General features: G+C 46.7%; 1 protein-coding gene across 5 annotated transcripts in view; it reads left to right on the top strand.

Moving 5' to 3' along the window:
- The window catches only part of LOC134933696 (aldo-keto reductase family 1 member C1-like), a 243,009-nt gene that overhangs the window by 209,776 nt on the left and 13,114 nt on the right, over positions 1–20,119 (top strand). For 4 of the 5 annotated variants that reach the window (XM_063929077.1, XM_063929081.1, XM_063929079.1 and 1 more), the window contains 4 exons: positions 267–434; positions 1,550–1,666; positions 10,846–10,923; positions 13,347–13,469. In XM_063929077.1, the coding sequence (XP_063785147.1) occupies positions 267–434; positions 1,550–1,666; positions 10,846–10,923; positions 13,347–13,469 (486 nt within the window). The remainder of the gene's footprint in view (positions 1–266; positions 435–1,549; positions 1,667–10,845; positions 10,924–13,346; positions 13,470–20,119) is intronic. The other variant, XM_063929078.1, reaches the window with a different exon arrangement.

Raw genomic sequence — 20,119 nt, 5'->3', positions numbered from 1 at the left:
ATGTATAATGTATAATTCACGTGTACAGTCTGGAACCTGATCTCTAGAGGAGAGGGTGGGCTACCAGGCAGTGGGGCCCACTGGGCTTTTCTCTTGTACCACTGTGGGCCAGTTCAACCATGAATGGGCCCGATAACGAGGTATGTGACTACTCATTCCAATGATAATAAAGTGATTGGACCTTACAATGACCCATAGTCATGAGGAAAGAAGAGTTTGTACAGTGTGAGATAAATGATCATACAGTAAATAATCATTGCCCTTAGGTTGCCAAGATCCTGGCGGGAGAGGCTGTGAAAGTGGCTCTAGAAGTTGGATATCGTCATATCGACTGCGCATTTCTTTACGGCAATGAGGTTGAAGTCGGGCGAGCCATCAAGGAGAAGATTGCGGATGGGACAGTGAAGAGAGAGGACGTGTTCTACACTGGGAAGGTAATTCCAGACTCAGGGGTGGATTTACTAAAGGGTCTAAAACAAACAAGTGGAGGTGTTGCCCATAGCAACCAATCAGAATCTGTCTATCATTTTCTAGAATTCAATAGAGAAAGGATAGCTAGCGTCTGATTGGTTGCTACAGGGCAACACCTCCACATGTCTGTTTCGAAGCTTTAGTAAATCTACCCTCAGGCTGTGACCGTGCACAAGATCAAGAGCAGTGCTAACCACTATACTACCCGTGCTGCAGAGCTATAGATCCACTGCACCATATAGAAACATACTGTAGAATTTGATTGCAGATAAGAACCACTTGGCCCATCTAGTCTCCCCATGTACACACGCACACACTTACACACTAGGGTTAATTTTTGTCATGAGCCAATTAACCTACCTGTATATTTTTGGATTGTGGGAGGAAACTGGAGTACCCGGAGGAAACCCACGCAAGCACAGGGAGGACATACAAACTCCACACAGTTAGGGTCATGGTGGGTATCAAACCTATGACCTCAGTGCTGTGAGGCAGTAATGCTAATCATTACACCGTCCGTGCTGCCCAGGTTCTGTTCTCTGTAAATAACACCCACTGTCTCTGCAAAGTATTTTGTCCCTCGTTATTCTTAGAATTTCATGTCTTCCTTGTTAATATTGCAAACACGGGAGTCCATGGCAGGAGGGTGTGTACAAGGTGCCCTGCCTTGTCAACCCATAATGGGGGGGAGGGGGGGGGGATTTGGTAACAACAGGGCCCAGGTGATACCATGGCTCTGCCCCCACCTGCCCATTAATGGTTGGATCAAGGACTGGTGGACATCTGGGGCAGGTAAATGCACAGACCTAGGGCTTCCGATTGGTACAGCCTCGGGGTAGAGGAGGGGCACTTGCTCTACAAATACAATTCTACTGAAAAACAAGACGCAGGCTACATGCTCCTGAAATGGGCTCCTCAGTGATAATATCACCACATACCTCATCAGTAGGTAAGTATGTATACTAGATGTAATAACCACTCCCCTTGTGACTGTCCTCATCTACAATCATTTTGTAATCCTCTTTTATATTTGTATATGTAATATAATGTAAGAATATTTCTGGATATTTTATTTCAGTTGTGGTCGAACTCCCACACCCCGGACCGAGTCCGCCCAGCTCTTGAAAAATCTCTGAAGGATCTACAGCTGGATTATATGGATCTGTTTCTTATCCACACCCCTCTAGAAGTTAAGGTCAGTTCTTCCAGAGTCTGTATTCAAGGGAAACCTAGAACTGAGAATGGTATTTGGTTATTCCAGCCAAAAGATTAACTATATTAACTTGATATAATACAAAAGTGATGATAATACATGCGGAGATTACTGTAACATCTGTGAAAACGTGCTGTGATGTCCACTCTCGTAATCTATGTCTTATGATGTCATCACTTCAGTGTTGGTTACCAATATTTGTGCATTATGAGGAATCATCTACCATATTGGGAGGAAAAGAGACTAGCCAGGACCCTCCTAGCAAATACAATACACATGTAACCCTCTGGTTAAATAATAAAATACATATAGTAGTGTAATTAATATATAGTATATATATGGTACATATGTACAATTGAAATGGCTGGAAGAAATAGATGTTTATATAGAATGTTTAATATGTGGGACTGTGATGTGATATTAGCAAGGAAGGAGACCCGGATTGGGGAGAAAGACTCGCGGGGGAGAATATGCTGGAAGCCCCGCGTGAATAGGAGGAAAACGCCGCGAGCTGGAAGGAAGCAGGGGGGCGGACAGCGGTTGGAGGGGGATAACGGAAGAAATAAGCTGGACGGACGAGAGAGGAGCGGAGAGAGGAGAGATAGCACCGGAGGAGATCGGGACACGGAGGGACCGGAGTCGGGAAAAGGGGAGCGGTGCCAGCTGTGGAGAGTACAGAGGTAGAGGCCGGTGTTATCTGCCAGGAATGCCGAGGCTGATATCGGAGCAGATAGTTGTGAGGACTGCGACTGAAAGCCGCTACGGCTGGGAGACACAGCCGCCACACTGAAACCCGTACCTGATATATAGCCATCGCCACGGATCGCTGCATGAACACTGCATATAAGGAGAAGTGCGACAGAGGTGAGCTGAGCCGACCACGGTAACCCGATTACGGGACGGCAGGAGAGGAATAGATTCTGAAAATCTATAACTATAGAGGAGGAGTCGGGGGAGTGATTATACACTAGAGGAGGAGGAATTGTTACCACTGAATCACCTCCCACTTCATTTGCAGCTACTCTCCTATTTGTATACTCCTCTATGTCATATTGAAAGAACACAGGCTCCCTCTAGTGGTGACTCCGTGTAAAACACTAAGTAAAGTATAGAGACATTTATAAGAGGATAACTAACAATAAATATATCCTCTATTGTTAATACCTAACCTAAAAAGGAGAGTCTAATAGAGTCGGAAAGGATTTAAATTATATTGAGATTGCAAAATCTTTGGAGAAAGTCAAGCGTAATTAATAAAGGAATATCTTCAGAAACCAGAGAGTAAAGAAAGACTAACCACTCAGACAGATAGTACAGCCACTCATACAGAGAGTAAAGCAAGAATAACCACTCATACAGAGAGTAAGGAAAAGATAACCAGTCGAAGTTGTAAGTAACTTCACATTAACAGACATACTCATTCACTTTAAGGGCCCCAACGAGCTCATAATTGACATAATTGACTTCTGAGTACCCGGGTCACTCTATGGTGGTTTATTTATTATTAGGATAAAGTATTAACTATGTTCTATCCACTTAGAATTGTTTAAATCCAATATTATTCAATAATATACTCATAGTTATTGTTAAGGAGAAAATTGAGGTTGATTGAAATTATAACATTAAATATTACATACTTACCATCCATATTGATCCTGGTAATTGATGAAAGAGGAATGGACACCTAGAAGAAGAGAAACAGGTAACAGAGAATAAATTATTTATAATTTATACCATATATCATATAGGTATCACATCGGCTTACCCAAGCAAGCCCATATACCTCATATAAATATTGTAAGAACGCTTGGGTGGAGGCACGCATATAGTAACTCTTTATTAATAATACTCCAAACTTGGGTTACATAAATGGAGGCACTGCTGAGATGCCAGTAAACATCAGTAATACTAATTAAAATAATCAACATAAATGGAGGGACTAACTGGAGAAGAAGTAGGTAACTGGTGTCAGAGGAAAGGAGTGAATCCCAGAAAGTGTATTGGAATTGGGGGAGATTTATCGGATACTTCGGATGAAACAGTATTAAGGAAAGTGAGTAACCTGTATGGTATTATAAGACCCAATGTAATAGACAAATTGGATGATGAAGTCGGAAAAAAAATTGCTGTCCTAGTTGAAACAGAAAAAGAATTAGACGTGAATTTGATCCCATTAATGATAATGGCCGATGAAGAAACAGGACGAAGATGGTCTATTATTGGTCCCAGTGTTCGGGAAGATGATATCACTAGTGCACCCATCTCGGCGATGATCTTGCCGGAGGGTGTGGATGGAGGAGAAGCTAGTGGCAATGGACACACTCCTATTAATGTGAATGGTGGACAGTTCGAGACCATGGTAGACAGGGTGGTTTCACAACTTGAGAGATGGCATTACGAAGGTAGTTATCGACGATTAAGGATATTCTCTGGTATAGTACCTGTACCTACGGGGGAAGAACCTTATGAATCTTGGAAGGAGGCCGCTGTCCAACAAGCGGAGGAATGGCAGTGTCCAGATAAAATAAAACGACAAAGAGTAGTAGAGAGTCTACGTGGACCGGCTATGGGGATAATACAAGCTGCTAGGAGAAGTAATCCGAATGCCACATTGGAGACTTACTTTGAAGCATTGGATTATGCGTATGGCACTTTGGAAGATGTAGGGGACCTTCTATCAAGACTGCATCACACATTTCAGGAACCCAATGAGAAATTGAGCTCATATATCATACGAATAGACAAGCTATTGTATAAGATTGTTGAAAAAAAAGGAATCACCCGAGAAGAGGTGGACCAAAGTCGTATGAAACAGGTGCTAAGAGGAGCCTTGACAAATGATCCTGTAGCCCAAAAGTTGAGGTGTTCTGATAAAACCCAAACACCCCCTGGGTTCAATGAGATACTAAAAGAAATAAAACAAGAGGAAGTGCTTATTGAAATGAGGGAGAAGACGGTAAAGAAAGTAAAGGTGGCACAAACGGTGACTGAGATTTCTCCATTAGAGGAAAGGCTATTAAAATTAATAGAAGAACAGAACAAAAGGATAGAACAATTTATATCTACCCAAAACACCAACTATCCACCCCAGAATACTCTCTCTAATGAATCAACCCGGGGTGGGGGAAGAAGAGGCAGTTTTAATAGCAGAGGTTGTTTTAAGTGTGGAAGGATTGGCCATCGAGCCTTTGAGTGTAACCTAAATCGGAACCCAACACGTATGTTTGCTAATACCTCTCATAACACCGACAACGAAGAACAAGATCGGGGAAACGGACAAGGGAGACCCGTGAACCCCCCACAGGTCTCCTAGAAGTTAGTCGTTGCGCGATGGGGAACACTTGGTGGAATGGAGTCCTGCCGGAGGGGTTATTGGGACCGGCTCCGATATTGGCAGCAAAAATAAACGGACACCATTGTAAAGTACTAGTCGATAGTGGTTCCCAAGTGTCAATTATATTCGAAGACTGGTACAAGACACACCTCGCTGAGGTACCGCTACAACCGTTGTCTGGATTGGTGATATGGGGTTTGAGCGTAGAAAAATATCCATATTTAGGATATATAGTGGCCAATTTAGAGATTTATCAAGAGAGAGAGGAAGAGACTATACAATTACCTCTAATAGCACTAGTTTGTCCAGAAGTCCCAAAGAGTAGGGGTGAACCCCATATGATTATAGGAACAAATACCCGGATTTACTCTCTCCTTATGGAATGGTTAGAGAAAGAGGAGAAAAGAACCGAAGTAATGTCTTGTTTAACTGAAGGTATATCTGGAGATGGGCATAAGGAGGACAGTAGCCCGTTTGAAGTCTGTTTCCTAGGAAGTGAGCTTGAGCATGCCGAAAAGACACGACTAATCTCAGAATTGGAGTCCCGAGGGCCGGTTTTCTCCACGGGAGAGTGGGATTTAGGAAGAGCCAAAGGAATGGAACATTGTATCCGACTTACGGATAATACCCCATTTCGAGAACGGTCTCGGAGAATAGCCCCGGCTGACTTTGAAGAGGTGAGGAAACATCTGAAGGGTTTATTGGAGAACCAAGTAATAATGGAATCAAAAAGTCCCTACGCATCCCCAATTGTAATAGCACGGAAAAAGAATGGAAATATCCGAATGTGCATAGATTATCGAACCCTGAACCACCGGACAGTGGCCGATCAGTATACTGTGCCCAAAATAGATGAGGCTTTAGATTGCCTACAAGGGAGTATGTTGTTTTCGGTGTTAGACTTGAGGAATGGGTATTATCAAATACCAATGCGGCCTGAAGACAGGGAGAAAACAGCCTTTATTTGTCCGCTGGGATTCTTCGAGTTCCTACAAATGCCCCAAGGGGTAAAAGGAGCACCAGCCACTTTCCAACGGGCCATGGAAAAGATAATCGGTGATATGAATTACCGGGAAGTGATAGTCTATTTAGATGATATTATAGTATTTGGGGCTACGATCGAAGAACATAACCATCGACTTCTCAAAGTTCTAGATAGACTGATGGAAGGAGGCCTGAAATTGTCAGTTGATAAGTGTCACTTATGTCAATCAAAGGTTAAATATCTAGGACATATCGTTAGTAAATATGGAGTATCAACTGACCCAGAAAAAATCCAAGCGGTAATGAACTGGCCGCGACCCACCAAACTGAAGGAGTTAAGATCATTCCTGGGATTCTGCGGATACTACCGCCGATTTGTACCGAACTACTCTGCACAGGCAAAACCATTGACTGATCTGACTAAGGGATACCCCAATACAAGAAAAAAACAAACCTCGAAGCTCACCATGAAGGGAAAGTTTCACCAGCCAAATGAACTATTTGGTGAACGATGGACTGAGGAATGTGAAACGGCATTCGTAATGTTAAAAAATAGTCTGACACATGCACCTGTTCTCGCGTATGCTGACCCCAGTCTACCATATATCCTACATATAGACGCATCTACTAGTGGACTGGGGGGAGTACTATATCAACAGCATACTGAAGGACTACGGCCAATATCATTTGCTAGTAGAGGTGTATCTGAAAGTGAGAGGAGATATCCCACACATAAATTAGAGTTCCTCGCCTTAAAGTGGTGTGTGGTGGAAAAATTCCACGATTATTTGTATGGGGTTAAATTTGAAATACACACCGACAATAACCCCTTAACTTATGTACAGACTACAGCAAAATTAGATGCAACAGGACACCGTTGGTTAGCGGCGTTAACACTCTATGATTTCTCTTTGAAATACCGACCTGGAGCAAGCAATGTGGATGCTGATTTGCTTTCAAGAATCCCTGGACAATTGGTGGGAGAAACTGAAAATGAAGAGTGGATTGAAATACCCGTTGGAGAGGTACAAGGAGTATGCCACAGTATACAAACAACTAGTATGGTAGTAAGGAAAGCCATAAGCAACCTGGGAGCGACAGCTGAGGTCTTGCCATTATCCTATTGCTGGATTAGTCAGATGGAATTGGAAGATCTACCAAGGGTAAATCGATATCAACTTAGACAAGAACAATTACAGGATCCTTGTATAAGATGGGTGATGCCAGGAACTTTAAACAAGAAAGCTGATAAGATGACAAATGAGTGGGCAGTGGAAATACAGCTGTTGAAGAGACAAACAAAAAATTTAATTATGAAAAAAGGTATACTATACAGACGCACCCAGCTACCAAATGGTAGAACCAGGTACCAACTTGTATTACCCCGAAAACACCGTATGAGGAGTATGAAAGCTTTACATGATCAACATGGACACCTGGGATTCGAGAAGACTTTAAAGCTTATAACCGATAGGTTTTATTGGCCAAATATATCTAAAGAAGTGGATCAGTACTGTAAGAGTTGTGGCAAGTGCATAGTGAGGAAAACCTTACCAAATCAAGTAGCCCCTTTAGTAAATATCAAAAGCAGTGGTCCATTGGATTTAATCTGCATGGACTTTCTAACTCTAGAAGTAGATCAAGGAAAAAAATGTAATATTCTAGAAGTAACAGACCATTTCACAAGATACGCCCAAGCTTACATAACACCAAATCAGAAGGCTTCTACTGTAGCAAACACCCTTTGGAGTAAATTTTTTATTCATTATGGACTTCCCCATAGAATACATTCGGACCAAGGCAGAGATTTCGAAAGTAAGCTGATTAAGGAACTTTGTGTAATGTGTGGAATTAAAAAATCTAGAACTACGCCATATCACCCCCAAGGGGATCCACAACCTGAACGCTTCAATAGAACACTGCTCAATATGTTGGGAACCCTGAGTCCACTGGACAAGCATCATTGGAGGCGTTATATTGACCAGTTGATACATGCGTATAATTGCACACAGAATGAGTCTACAGGATACTCTCCTTACTACCTAATGTTTGGGAGAGAGGCGAAACTCCCGATAGATGTAAGTCTAGGGGTATCGTCAGGTGAAAGTTCTTATAAATCACATGTGAAATATGTCAAAAAATTGAGAGAAGAATTGACTACAGCTTACCAATTAGCTGAACAGGCCGCCCGCCAGAGTGGGGAAAAAAACAAAGTCTATTATGATAGGAAGGTGAGAGACCAAAATTTGGCTCCGGGAGACAGAGTATTACTGAGACAATTAGGAATGCCAAAAAGATTCAAAATTGCTAACAGATGGAAGGAAGAGCCCTATATAGTAATAGAAAAATTTGAAGATCTTCCGGTATACCGAGTACAGTTAGAAAATGGGAAAGGAGCTATATTAACTCATCATAGACAAAATCTGCTTCACATAGGTAAAGAAGTCCGACTAGGAAATGAAGAGGAAGTGAAGGAGGATACAGACACTTCGACAAAAAGACAAATGGACAAAAGACCAAAGAAGAATGGAGAATTGGATGATAATGTAAATAGTGAGGAAACAGAGGAAGGTCAGGGTTGTTACTACCAGGAACCTAATGAAACAATAGAAGAGGAGAATGAACCCGAGAATAATAGTGATAGTCGGAATAATGGCTATTTATCCCATCTGGGGTCAGAAATAAAATTTCATGATTCTTCAGGAGAAGACGGGAAGTTATTAGAGGAAGAAAGAGATTATATACCGAGAGAGTTGGAAGATTATCAGTCTTCTAGTGACGATAGAGGGGAAAGGGATGATATAGGTAGGCCCAAAAGACATAGACAACCCCCTCTCATGATTACTTATGACCAGTTGGGGACTCCAGAGATTATCCCCAGAATAATCACTCCTTATAATATTGAGTCTTATTGGCCTTATTTTGATAACATATCAGAAAATATATGTTGGTGATCCAGTATTTAAAGTTAAAGAGAATCACCAGGGGGAGAGTGTAACCCTCTGGTTAAATAATAAAATACATATAGTAGTGTAATTAATATATAGTATATATATGGTACATATGTACAATTGAAATGGCTGGAAGAAATAGATGTTTATATAGAATGTTTAATATGTGGGACTGTGATGTGATATTAGCAAGGAAGGAGACCCGGATTGGGGAGAAAGACTCGCGGGGGAGAATATGCTGGAAGCCCCGCGTGAATAGGAGGAAAACGCCGCGAGCTGGAAGGAAGCAGGGGGGCGGACAGCGGTTGGAGGGGGATAACGGAAGAAATAAGCTGGACGGACGAGAGAGGAGCGGAGAGAGGAGAGATAGCACCGGAGGAGATCGGGACACGGAGGGACCGGAGTCGGGAAAAGGGGAGCGGTGCCAGCTGTGGAGAGTACAGAGGTAGAGGCCGGTGTTATCTGCCAGGAATGCCGAGGCTGATATCGGAGCAGATAGTTGTGAGGACTGCGACTGAAAGCCGCTACGGCTGGGAGACACAGCCGCCACACTGAAACCCGTACCTGATATATAGCCATCGCCACGGATCGCTGCATGAACACTGCATATAAGGAGAAGTGCGACAGAGGTGAGCTGAGCCGACCACGGTAACCCGATTACGGGACGGCAGGAGAGGAATAGATTCTGAAAATCTATAACTATAGAGGAGGAGTCGGGGGAGTGATTATACACTAGAGGAGGAGGAATTGTTACCACTGAATCACCTCCCACTTCATTTGCAGCTACTCTCCTATTTGTATACTCCTCTATGTCATATTGAAAGAACACAGGCTCCCTCTAGTGGTGACTCCGTGTAAAACACTAAGTAAAGTATAGAGACATTTATAAGAGGATAACTAACAATAAATATATCCTCTATTGTTAATACCTAACCTAAAAAGGAGAGTCTAATAGAGTCGGAAAGGATTTAAATTATATTGAGATTGCAAAATCTTTGGAGAAAGTCAAGCGTAATTAATAAAGGAATATCTTCAGAAACCAGAGAGTAAAGAAAGACTAACCACTCAGACAGATAGTACAGCCACTCATACAGAGAGTAAAGCAAGAATAACCACTCATACAGAGAGTAAGGAAAAGATAACCAGTCGAAGTTGTAAGTAACTTCACATTAACAGACATACTCATTCACTTTAAGGGCCCCAACGAGCTCATAATTGACATAATTGACTTCTGAGTACCCGGGTCACTCTATGGTTTATTTATTATTAGGATAAAGTATTAACTATGTTCTATCCACTTAGAATTGTTTAAATCCAATATTATTCAATAATATACTCATAGTTATTGTTAAGGAGAAAATTGAGGTTGATTGAAATTATAACATTAAATATTACATACTTACCATCCATATTGATCCTGGTAATTGATGAAAGAGGAATGGACACCTAGAAGAAGAGAAACAGGTAACAGAGAATAAATTATTTATAATTTATACCATATATCATATAGGTATCACATCGGCTTACCCAAGCAAGCCCATATACCTCATATAAATATTGTAAGAACGCTTGGGTGGAGGCACGCATATAGTAACTCTTTATTAATAATACTCCAAACTTGGGTTACACACATATACATTCTCAGACATATGGGAGCAGGACGCTGCAATTTGTAGGAACATTTCAATATCTGAATAAATACATTCGCCTACATTGAGTGAGAATATCAGACATTGTGTCAGACTTCCATAGCCCCTTATATTTCATTAGCTGCTGGAGCATTATAACGGTGATGGAACACTTTGAGGTCTTCTAGTACAGTCTACATCGGTATCATAGTATCATAGTAACATCATGGTCTAATAATGTATTATTGTCTCATTACTCCACAGCCTGGAGATGATCTATATCCTGTGGATGAGAATGGAAAATGCATTTATCACAACACAGACCTCCGTGATACCTGGAAGGTACAGTATGACGTGTATATACCAAGCCAGTGACTTGTTCTAGGATGCTGGGTGTTATAGACATATTGTAAGTGACCCGGAGGTTCCGGCAATGATGCTAGCCAAACAGAATAGGGATTGACTTCACAATACTTACCAGCATCTTGCATGTGGTAAGTGGTTATCATGAAACACAATTAATTATTCACTGCCTGGCATTACTAGAGCCCCAAGGGGAGAAGTCCATTGTCTGGGCAGAAGCAGGGCAGTCTGTACACCTAGAACGTCCCCAATTACTGAACACCCCAAAAGTTCCTCTATCCTGACTACTGTTCCCTCTCAGGCACTGTGGCACCCTCAGTGGCAGTGAATGGCAGGTCCAGATGTTACTATTGGACAGTTTAAATAAAGAGGCTGACAAGAATATTGTTATTCAAATTATATCCATTCCATCACCTCCTGGTGCCAGTGCCACAAAGTCTAATGAGCTACTGTACCCCCTTTAGAACAATGACAAGTTCATCATATCAACTAAAGGGCTCAGCTTTCCATCAGGCGTGAGCTTCCCACAGTTAACCCTGCCAAAACTGACATCACCTGGACTGATCCGAGCTATCTGTGGGATTGCAAAGGAGGGAAGGGTAGCTGATAGGTATGAACATATGTCCTCCTAGAACAGAGGAATGTCACCAAAGTGACCAGGATGTTACATATCAATATACATTGCATAGCACATACAGGAACAGATGTATTAACCTGGAGAAGGCATAAGGAAGTGATAAACCAGTGATATGTGCAAGGTGATAAAGGCACCAGCCAATCAGCTCCAAGATGTAAATTAACAGGTAGGATCTGATTGGCTGGTGCATTTATCACTTTGCACATATCACTGGTTTATCACTTTCTTATGCCTTCTCCAGGTTAATACATCTGCCCCAGAGTACTGACACAGTTCCGGCCAGTAGTCCAAGTCACCTACAGTAGTTACATGCAACCCTTATCCTGGGCACTTTGACAGTCATATATTACATGTTATCACTTGCCAGTAATACCCCTTTTCCACCTCCGTAGCACGGGTCGCAGCCGTGTCGCCTGACACGGCTGCGACCCGTGCTACAGCCCCCTTCCCACAGCGCTCACATATTGCCGGGTTGGTGACGCTGCTGCTGACGCGGCAGGGGCGGCGCTGGGAGATCACATGACCTCCCAGCGCCGCCCTCCCATACACTGTGAATGGGAGCCGTGTCGCCTCGACACGGCTCCCGTTCACACTAGACAGCTTACGGGGTTGAACACGTGTTAAACCCGGCTAGCTACCCGGGTAGGATTCCCGGATCACTTGATCCGGGAATCTGCAGGGGGACCCTTTTCCACTAGGGAAAAACACAGGTAAATGCGTGCCCCCGCGCATTTACCCGTGTTTAAAAAAGCTAGTGGAAAAGGGGTATAAGTTGGCATGCTAGTTTCTTACATGGGACATTTAGCCAGGGGTTAACACTTGCACCCACACCTAGAAAAGCACAGTGTCCGATTCGCTACAGTGTGACTGGCATTATTAGTGGTAATTTGTGTAATTATATGCTCACTAGCTGTTGTACCCGGGTCCGCTCGGGCGCCCTTTTACCCGCAGCACTGTCATGTGACCAAGTGAAGGTTTTCTCCTAGACACTGTGAAATCTCAACAAAAATGGATTAGTGAGCAGTGCAGGGAACCCCTCCCTGTGTATACCTCCCAACTGTCCCAATTTTCGCGTAACAGTTCTGTTTTTTTGTTGGATTGTCCCGCTGTCTCACCTGCGGCCCGCAGTGTCCCGTGGTGGGGGAGGGGCAGTTGGGAGTAGACGCATGCACATAGCGTATATTCACAGGAGACAAAGGGGCTGGGGCATGCCCCCACAATGACAAAAATGGGAGGTGTGGCAGGCGGCCGCGGTATTCCCGCGAAGCCATGTCGCTTTTACTAAGGCCACACTCCCTGTTCAGACAGGCGTGGCTACGCCGTGCAGAGGGACTCTGTAGTTATGAATGTTGGGCGGTATGACTGTAGAGCCCCACCCACAGCCCCCTAATGACCGATCGTAATGATACTTAGCCTAAGACCTGCCTGGGAAAATTACCTACACAATGGTGAAAACCGCATCGCAACCGGTTCACTGGTTTCAGAGTTCATAGCAATCAGACAAGCAAACAACCAGACGTTCTCATTTACAAGATGGATAGATGGCAGCTGTGTTGAGCGCTAAAAACTGATTTGGTCACTTATAACAATGTAAGTTTTAAAGATCACTTTTATTCCTTTGAAAATGTTTGTAATATAGATGAGAAATTGTACGTATTCTTCATCACACACCATAGGGGGGGACAATAATAGTAATAATAATAATAATAATAATAATAATAATAATAATAACAACCATTAATTATAACCTAATACTCTTGTTCAGGCTATGGAAGAGTGTAAGGATGCCGGGCTGGTTAAATCCATCGGAGTTTCCAATTTCAATAAACGCCAAGTAGAACTGATCCTCCATAATCCGACACTGAAATACAAACCGGTCTGTAATCAGGTATCTTTCAATAGTGAACCTTTTCAATGTAATTTCTCAGCCATGTGGGCATTATTGCAAAACTAAGGGGACACTTGTCAAGCTCCATAAAGAGAGAGAGTTGTTGCCCATAGTAACCAATCAGAATCTAGCTATAATTTTATAGCATTACTGATGAATGATAGCTAGAGTCTTATTGGTTGTTGTTATGGGTAACACCTCCCCTTGTCCTTTGTAGGATTGATAAATATCCTCTTAACTTTTTTTCTTTCACAAGAACTGCTTTAGGGTCCTCTCTGTTCTTCCTCTCACTGTTGATGTCCCCATGCTCTCTGTATGGACCTTGGTATAAAAAGTTTGCTAGACGAATCTTAATGTTGACCTTGTATATAGCGCCTTTATTTCGGAGATTTTCTCCCCACCCTGCCCCCTTCACTAGGAAGCGGGTGGGATGCTCTCCAGCTCTCCATCTACTCTTCCGGGGGTGTGGGGGACTACCCAAAAATTGTGAGTCTCCTGTAACTTCCAGTAGAGTAGACAAGAATGATTTATGGTAATGGGACCATGATACAATCTGCGCCAAACTTACCTACTTTACTAATCTCCTCTCCGCGAGATGCCTAGGAAGTGGGCAGAATGCGGGAGGGGTGCCCACTCTTCCGGGGCTGCGGGGGACTACCCGAGAAACCGGGAGTGTTGGCAAGTATGACTTCTGCGCTACGTGAGGACTGAAAAGATCTAATTTAATGGGAGAATAACAATATGTACGGGCCGTCTAAGGGGGTCATTCCGAGTTGATTGCTCGCTAGCAGTTTTTAGCAGCCGTGCAAACGCTTTGCCGCCGCCCACTGGGGAGTATATTTTAGCTTAGCAGAAGTGCGAACGCATGTGCAGCCGCGCTCTGAAAAAACAGTTTGTGCAGTTCCAGAGTAGCTCTGGACCTACTCAGCGCTTGCAATCACTAAACATCATAATGATACTCGGTGGACCCCTTCATTCAAAGTAAAGCATTCATTACCTCTAATACCAAGAAATAATGACACGGAGACTTGAATTTGGCAGAAAAATTGCTAGCTATTTATTATACCCTAACCATAGCAAACCTGTAAATGAAAAACTTTTGTTAACATGCCGATTCAGCCGGCATATGGTGGCAGAAAAAAGAACGGCTCTATTGAACTGATGCTAACCTTAAAAACGTTAAAATTCAAAACTATCCTAATTTAAATACAAACTATAAAATCGGTAATAGGTGCCCAACTCAACCCCCACAGTGACTATCCACCCTGATGGGTGCCTGACGCTGCCCCCGGACGGGTGGTCGAGCGGCCCTAAAAGTCGATGGAGGTGAGTGCACCTAAACCACACCAAACTGTAAATCACTACAGCTAACAATACAAACTACAACCTGCCGTTCTTTTCCGCCAACAGCGAAAGACTCCTCCCCAGAGTCTTCGCACCACCACCATAACCTCACCCTAACTCCTGCAACACTAGACACAGATCCTCCAGGAAAAGCATCATCCCCTCATTGGATAGATGCACACCATCAGGCCGAAAAAGGTGACTGTCTCGGAACCGAATCCTAGGGTGGCGAACCACTTTGCCTCCGTGGGACAACACCCACTTCGCCACCGCCCCATTCACCTTCTGCCTGACCTCATCAATCAGGCGACCATCCGCCACACCTCGCCAACTCAACCTTGGCACCATCAAAGAGAACACCAAGACACAATTGGTCCATGCTGCGGCCACACTGGCCAGATCCTTTATCATGGCCCACCGCAGCTCCAAAGATGTCCCCTTCCCCAGGTCGTTGCCACCTAAATGGACAACCAGCACCCTAGGGACTCCATGCTCGCTGGCCTGACTGACTAGTCTACTCTTCAGATCTTTCCACATCATCCCCCGCCAACCAAGCCAACGAACTCCATGAGCCCTAGGAAACATCTGTGCCCCCTCCGAGGCCAAAAACCTGGCTGCCCAATACCCATAAGAGTGGCCAACCACCCAGATAGCCAAGTCATCGTCAAACCAACCTGAAGAGAAGGAAAGGGGGGTAAAATTGGTTACTAATTATCTATAGCATTGTTATTAAACGCATTAACCTGAAGGATCTGCCAAAAGAAAAATTGAGATTTCGTTTATTGCAAAAGTCACGGCCTAGCCGATCTGCACAAGCTTCCAGACAATTTGAAGCAGAACATAAACACACAAATGGGAAGATCAAAATTAAAATAAAAATTAAACGGGGGGGGGGGAAGCGGGGGGGTATAAAATGGGAAAAACAAAAACATGTAAGAACTCAGCTGGAGGTGAAAGCGTAAAAACCTGCTGAGGGACTTTGATTAGAACTGATCAGCCGAATTGTGGATTAGAATTCAGTCCGTCAAGTCAGGCAAAAAATCGCAAAAGAACTCCAGACCCCCGCTGCCAGCAGCGGCGAGTGGCTAATCCCTGAGTAGGATAAAACGGGAAGACAAACAGACGCACAACACAAGAACGTACTGAACTGTACAACATAACTTATCACAACTACAACTAAACAAAACCCCATGCAAGCCAGCATCTCATGCAACGGGGCGAATATATCGTCTGTAACTTGACGACTTCCATCGCCCCACCGCCTGGATTTCAGCCACGGAAAACCCCGCCGACGCAGCCGACGTCGCAGCCCCGATGCGGAAGGAATGTGTCCCGAAAGCAGCGGGTGGAAGGCCCAAGCTCGCCAGACTGCGACCCAGCATCCAACGAAACTGATATTTCGTCACCGGCAGACCGTCATAATGCAGCAGCCATGACCCCCGACCATCGGGCCGTACTGCCGTATATTGAACTGCCAATCTCACTGGGCAAATGCTCTCCTCGAGTGCCGGAACCAAGGTGACCCAGCGACCTCTACCAACTTGGTCCGTCTTAGAGCGACGCAATCTGCACAGCAAGGACCTCTCACCCACCACCACGTCCCCGACAAGCATGCGCGAATCTGCTCGCTTAGAAGGCGCCACCAACCACCGAAACCCAAAAGGCACCGTGATAAGCCATTGAGAACGCCAAACTGAACAGCAGCGACTCAAACATGGACGACGCGATACCGCCAACCGCCCTGATTACCGCCAGAAGCAAGGCCGCATCAATGGGCCGCCTCCTATCAGGCGGCGTCGGCGCCACGCGCGCCCATCCCTTCATCGCCTTCAGCAGAATCCCGCTTTTCGTCACGTCAGGGACGTCCCTGATTTTACTAAAGAACGAAATACCAGCCAAGTACCGGGATACCACCGCTCTGGACCTACCCGTAACATATAGCTGCCAAATAAAAGAAAGCATCATCCGATGCCCGCTCTTACCTTGTTGACTTCGTCCTCGAACAAACTCCTCCCACTCGCTCCAAGCTTGCCCGTAAGCCTTAAGCGTGTTCGGTGCGACTGACCACATCGCTAGACCCTCCAGTCCGGCCCGATCACCTGCCAGACATAACCGGGACAATGAAAACCGTGCTCGTCGGCCTCGGGTGCCAGCAAGCAAAACCTTTCCCACTGCCCTCGTGACAATGCGTCGGCAATTCCATTCTCCAGCCCAGGCACATGCTGCGCGCGGAACCACACATTCCTACGCAAGCATGTCAATAGCAACTGCCCCAGCACCCTCAGGACCACCAGCGACTTCGCCCTCTGGTTATTTATCGCATGCACCACGCCCAGATTGTCACATCTAAACAAGATGCTGCGATGAGCCAGCCGATCGCCCCAAACCTCCAGCGCCACCATAATGGGGAAAAGCTCCAGCAGCAAAAGGTCCTTAGTTAAACCCTCGCGATGCCATTCCGCCGGCCACGAGGCCGCGCACCAAGATCCCTCCAGATAGCAACCGAACCCAGAGGAACCCGCCGCGTCGGTAAACAGCTGCAGCCCGGCGCTGTCGACCGTTGGGGCTTGCCATATACACACCCCGTTGAAGTCCTCCAGGAACGAGGCCCATACGGCCAAATCCCTCTGAATCTCGGAGGACAAGCACACGAAATGATGTGGTCTGGCACAACCCTCAGTCGCCCTTTCCACCTTCCGGCAGAAAACCCTGCCCATCGGGATTACCCGACAAGCAAAGTTCAAAATGCCCAGCCAGGACTGCGCCTGCCGCAGAGTGACCTTGCGCGACCTTCCGAACCGTCAGATAGCCTCGCGGAGCTTCGCAACCTTGTCCTGAGGCAGTCGACGCGATCCCGCCACCGTGTCGATTTCTAACCCCAAAAATGACAAACAGGAGACCGGCCCTTCTGTTTTATCCTCGGCCACGGGAAAGCCGAAGTGAAAAAACAGAGCTCGGATGCTGAATAGCAAGTCGCCGCACCGTGGTGAATTTGCCGGACCCACACACAGGAAGTCATCGAGGTAATGGGCGACCCCGTGACCCCCTGACGAAGACTCCACGCACCAATGAAGGAATGTGCTAAACCGTTCAAAGAACGAGCAGGAAACGGAACATCCCATTGGCAAACATTTGTCGATGAAATACCTGCTCCAATCCGAAAACCCATAAAACAGAATGAGTCCGGATGCAACGGTAGCAACCGAAAGGCGGATTCCACATCTATCTGAGCCATAAGGGCCCCATGCCCGTAACTACGGACCAGTTCTAGCGCCTCGTCAAACGACTGATACACCACCGAGCAATGAGCCGGCGCTATCGCGTCGTTGACCGACGACCCCGACGGGTAAGAAAGATGCTGAATGAGCCTAAAAGCACCTGGAGTCTTCTTGGGAACCACCCCCACTGGGGAGATGACCAAGTCATCCACCGGGGATGAGTTAAATGGTCCCTCCATTCTACCCAGCCTAACCTCCTTATCCACCTTCTCCCGCAGAACCGACGGCAAGGCACGAGCAGACTGGAGATTCCGTTGGGCCCGGACCGAAACCTTGCTCGCAACAGGCAAGCGAAAACCAAAACGAAAACCGTCAAACAAAAACTGCGCGTCAGCCCTATTTGGATACCACGTCAACCACTTGCCCATTGTATCCAAATCAATTGGCGTTGGAGCTCTGCGGATCGCTCCCGCTTGCGCAAGGTCTTGAGTAATTTTGCTTACCCCGGGCACCCTGGCGACTGCCTTTAAAGCAGGTAGAGGCTGGGTGGGAGCCGCCACATTGCAAGCACAAATGTCGGAACCGACACTGCTTGCCGAAGGAACAGGTTGCATTGTTAAACGCGAAGCACTTTCCTTTTGCGACGGCCTGCCCCCCTCCGCGGACGGCCGACCTACTTGCCTTGCCCGATCCACCATCCGCGCCGGTCCCTTGGGCGGACGACCCTGCGCGAAGCCCGTCCGCCCCCGGAATCCGGGGCTCCCTAGCCTGTTGAGAGGCCCGGGTGACTTGAAGCCAGACTTCGACGTCCTTGCAACCGAAATCTATCACTTGCAAGCAGTCCTGCTTTTCCCGGAATTTTTCATTGTACATCCGCCATTCGATGCCCGACGATGTGCGCTGCATGTCGTGGATTAAATGCAGGTATCGAATAACATTCATATGCTCGTCCGGCCTATCTTCCAGGTAACAAGCCGCGAAGACACAAAAACCGGCCAGCCAGTTATCGAAGGTACGGAAAGCCTCGGCCCCGATGCCCTTCTTGGCTGACGCCGACTTATAGTCCTTCTTTGCATCCTTCGTCAATACGAACATATCAACGTAATCATTCCTGCATATTTTCCTATGGCAGCTGTCCCGTAGTCTCCGCATCACGGCAGTGTAATCGCAGTGGACTACCCCCGGCAAATCGCGGCGCTTCTTGGCCCTGCGAGCATCCTCGCTAAGCCGCTTGCGTCTCTTCCGTCTCTCCTGCTGACCCGCCGCCCTCTTGGCGTATTTCGTCGCGCGCTTCTTTGCCCTAGTCGTACTACTGACTTCGGACGCCGGCGACGACAGAGAAGACGAAGAGGAAGAAGAGGAAGAGCTGCGAGAACTAGAGCGCGTGCAGGAGCCCGACCCCGATTGTTCCACCTCACCTGATGCCGTCGACTGCTCAGACCTGGAATCCTCCGGTGTGGCAAATCCGACATCCTCATCCTCGGTCTCCGCCATCTCCACTTCTCCGCGATCACCTGCGGAAGAAAAAGGAGCAAAGGACCCAGCAAGCAGTCGCGGCCCATGCCGAGTACCCCGGGGGGGGGGCGTCCCCGCTGCCCGCCCCTGCTCGTCCCGCCCGGCCCGATGATCCAGCTGCGCCGCGGCCCCCCGAGCTCCCGGCAGGCGCGGGCAACTCGCTGTGCCGCCGAAACCGTCCGCGCACCGGACCCGCCTGCCACTGCATGCGTGCCGGAACTGATAGCCACTCCCGGGGATGCGGCCGAGGCCAGCGGCCCCAATGCCGCCACCACCGTGGCCAGGGCCGACGCCAGCGTTCCGGAGGGGTCCTGACCACCCTAAAACATGGCGTCGTCCCCCGAGGGTCCCCCAGCCAGTGTCGGCGCGCGCCTGCCCGCTCGACGCCCGACAGGCGCCAACTGGGGCCCGACGTCTGCCGCCCCGTCTGCCCCGGTGGAGAAACGGGAGAGCCCCTGACCACCAGCGGCCCAGTCCCCCAGCAGACTCTGCTCCCGTCTTGGGACTGGCCGTCGGTGCCAGCGCTGCCTTCGCTCTCCCACTCCTCGCGCGCCCCCTCCCCCCGCAGACCGG

Source organism: Pseudophryne corroboree, chromosome 6, assembly GCF_028390025.1.
Source record: "Pseudophryne corroboree isolate aPseCor3 chromosome 6, aPseCor3.hap2, whole genome shotgun sequence".
Lineage (NCBI taxonomy): Eukaryota > Metazoa > Chordata > Amphibia > Anura > Myobatrachidae > Pseudophryne > Pseudophryne corroboree.
The sequence above is the reverse complement of the archived record's forward strand: the minus strand, read 5'-3'. Positions and strand labels throughout refer to the sequence as shown.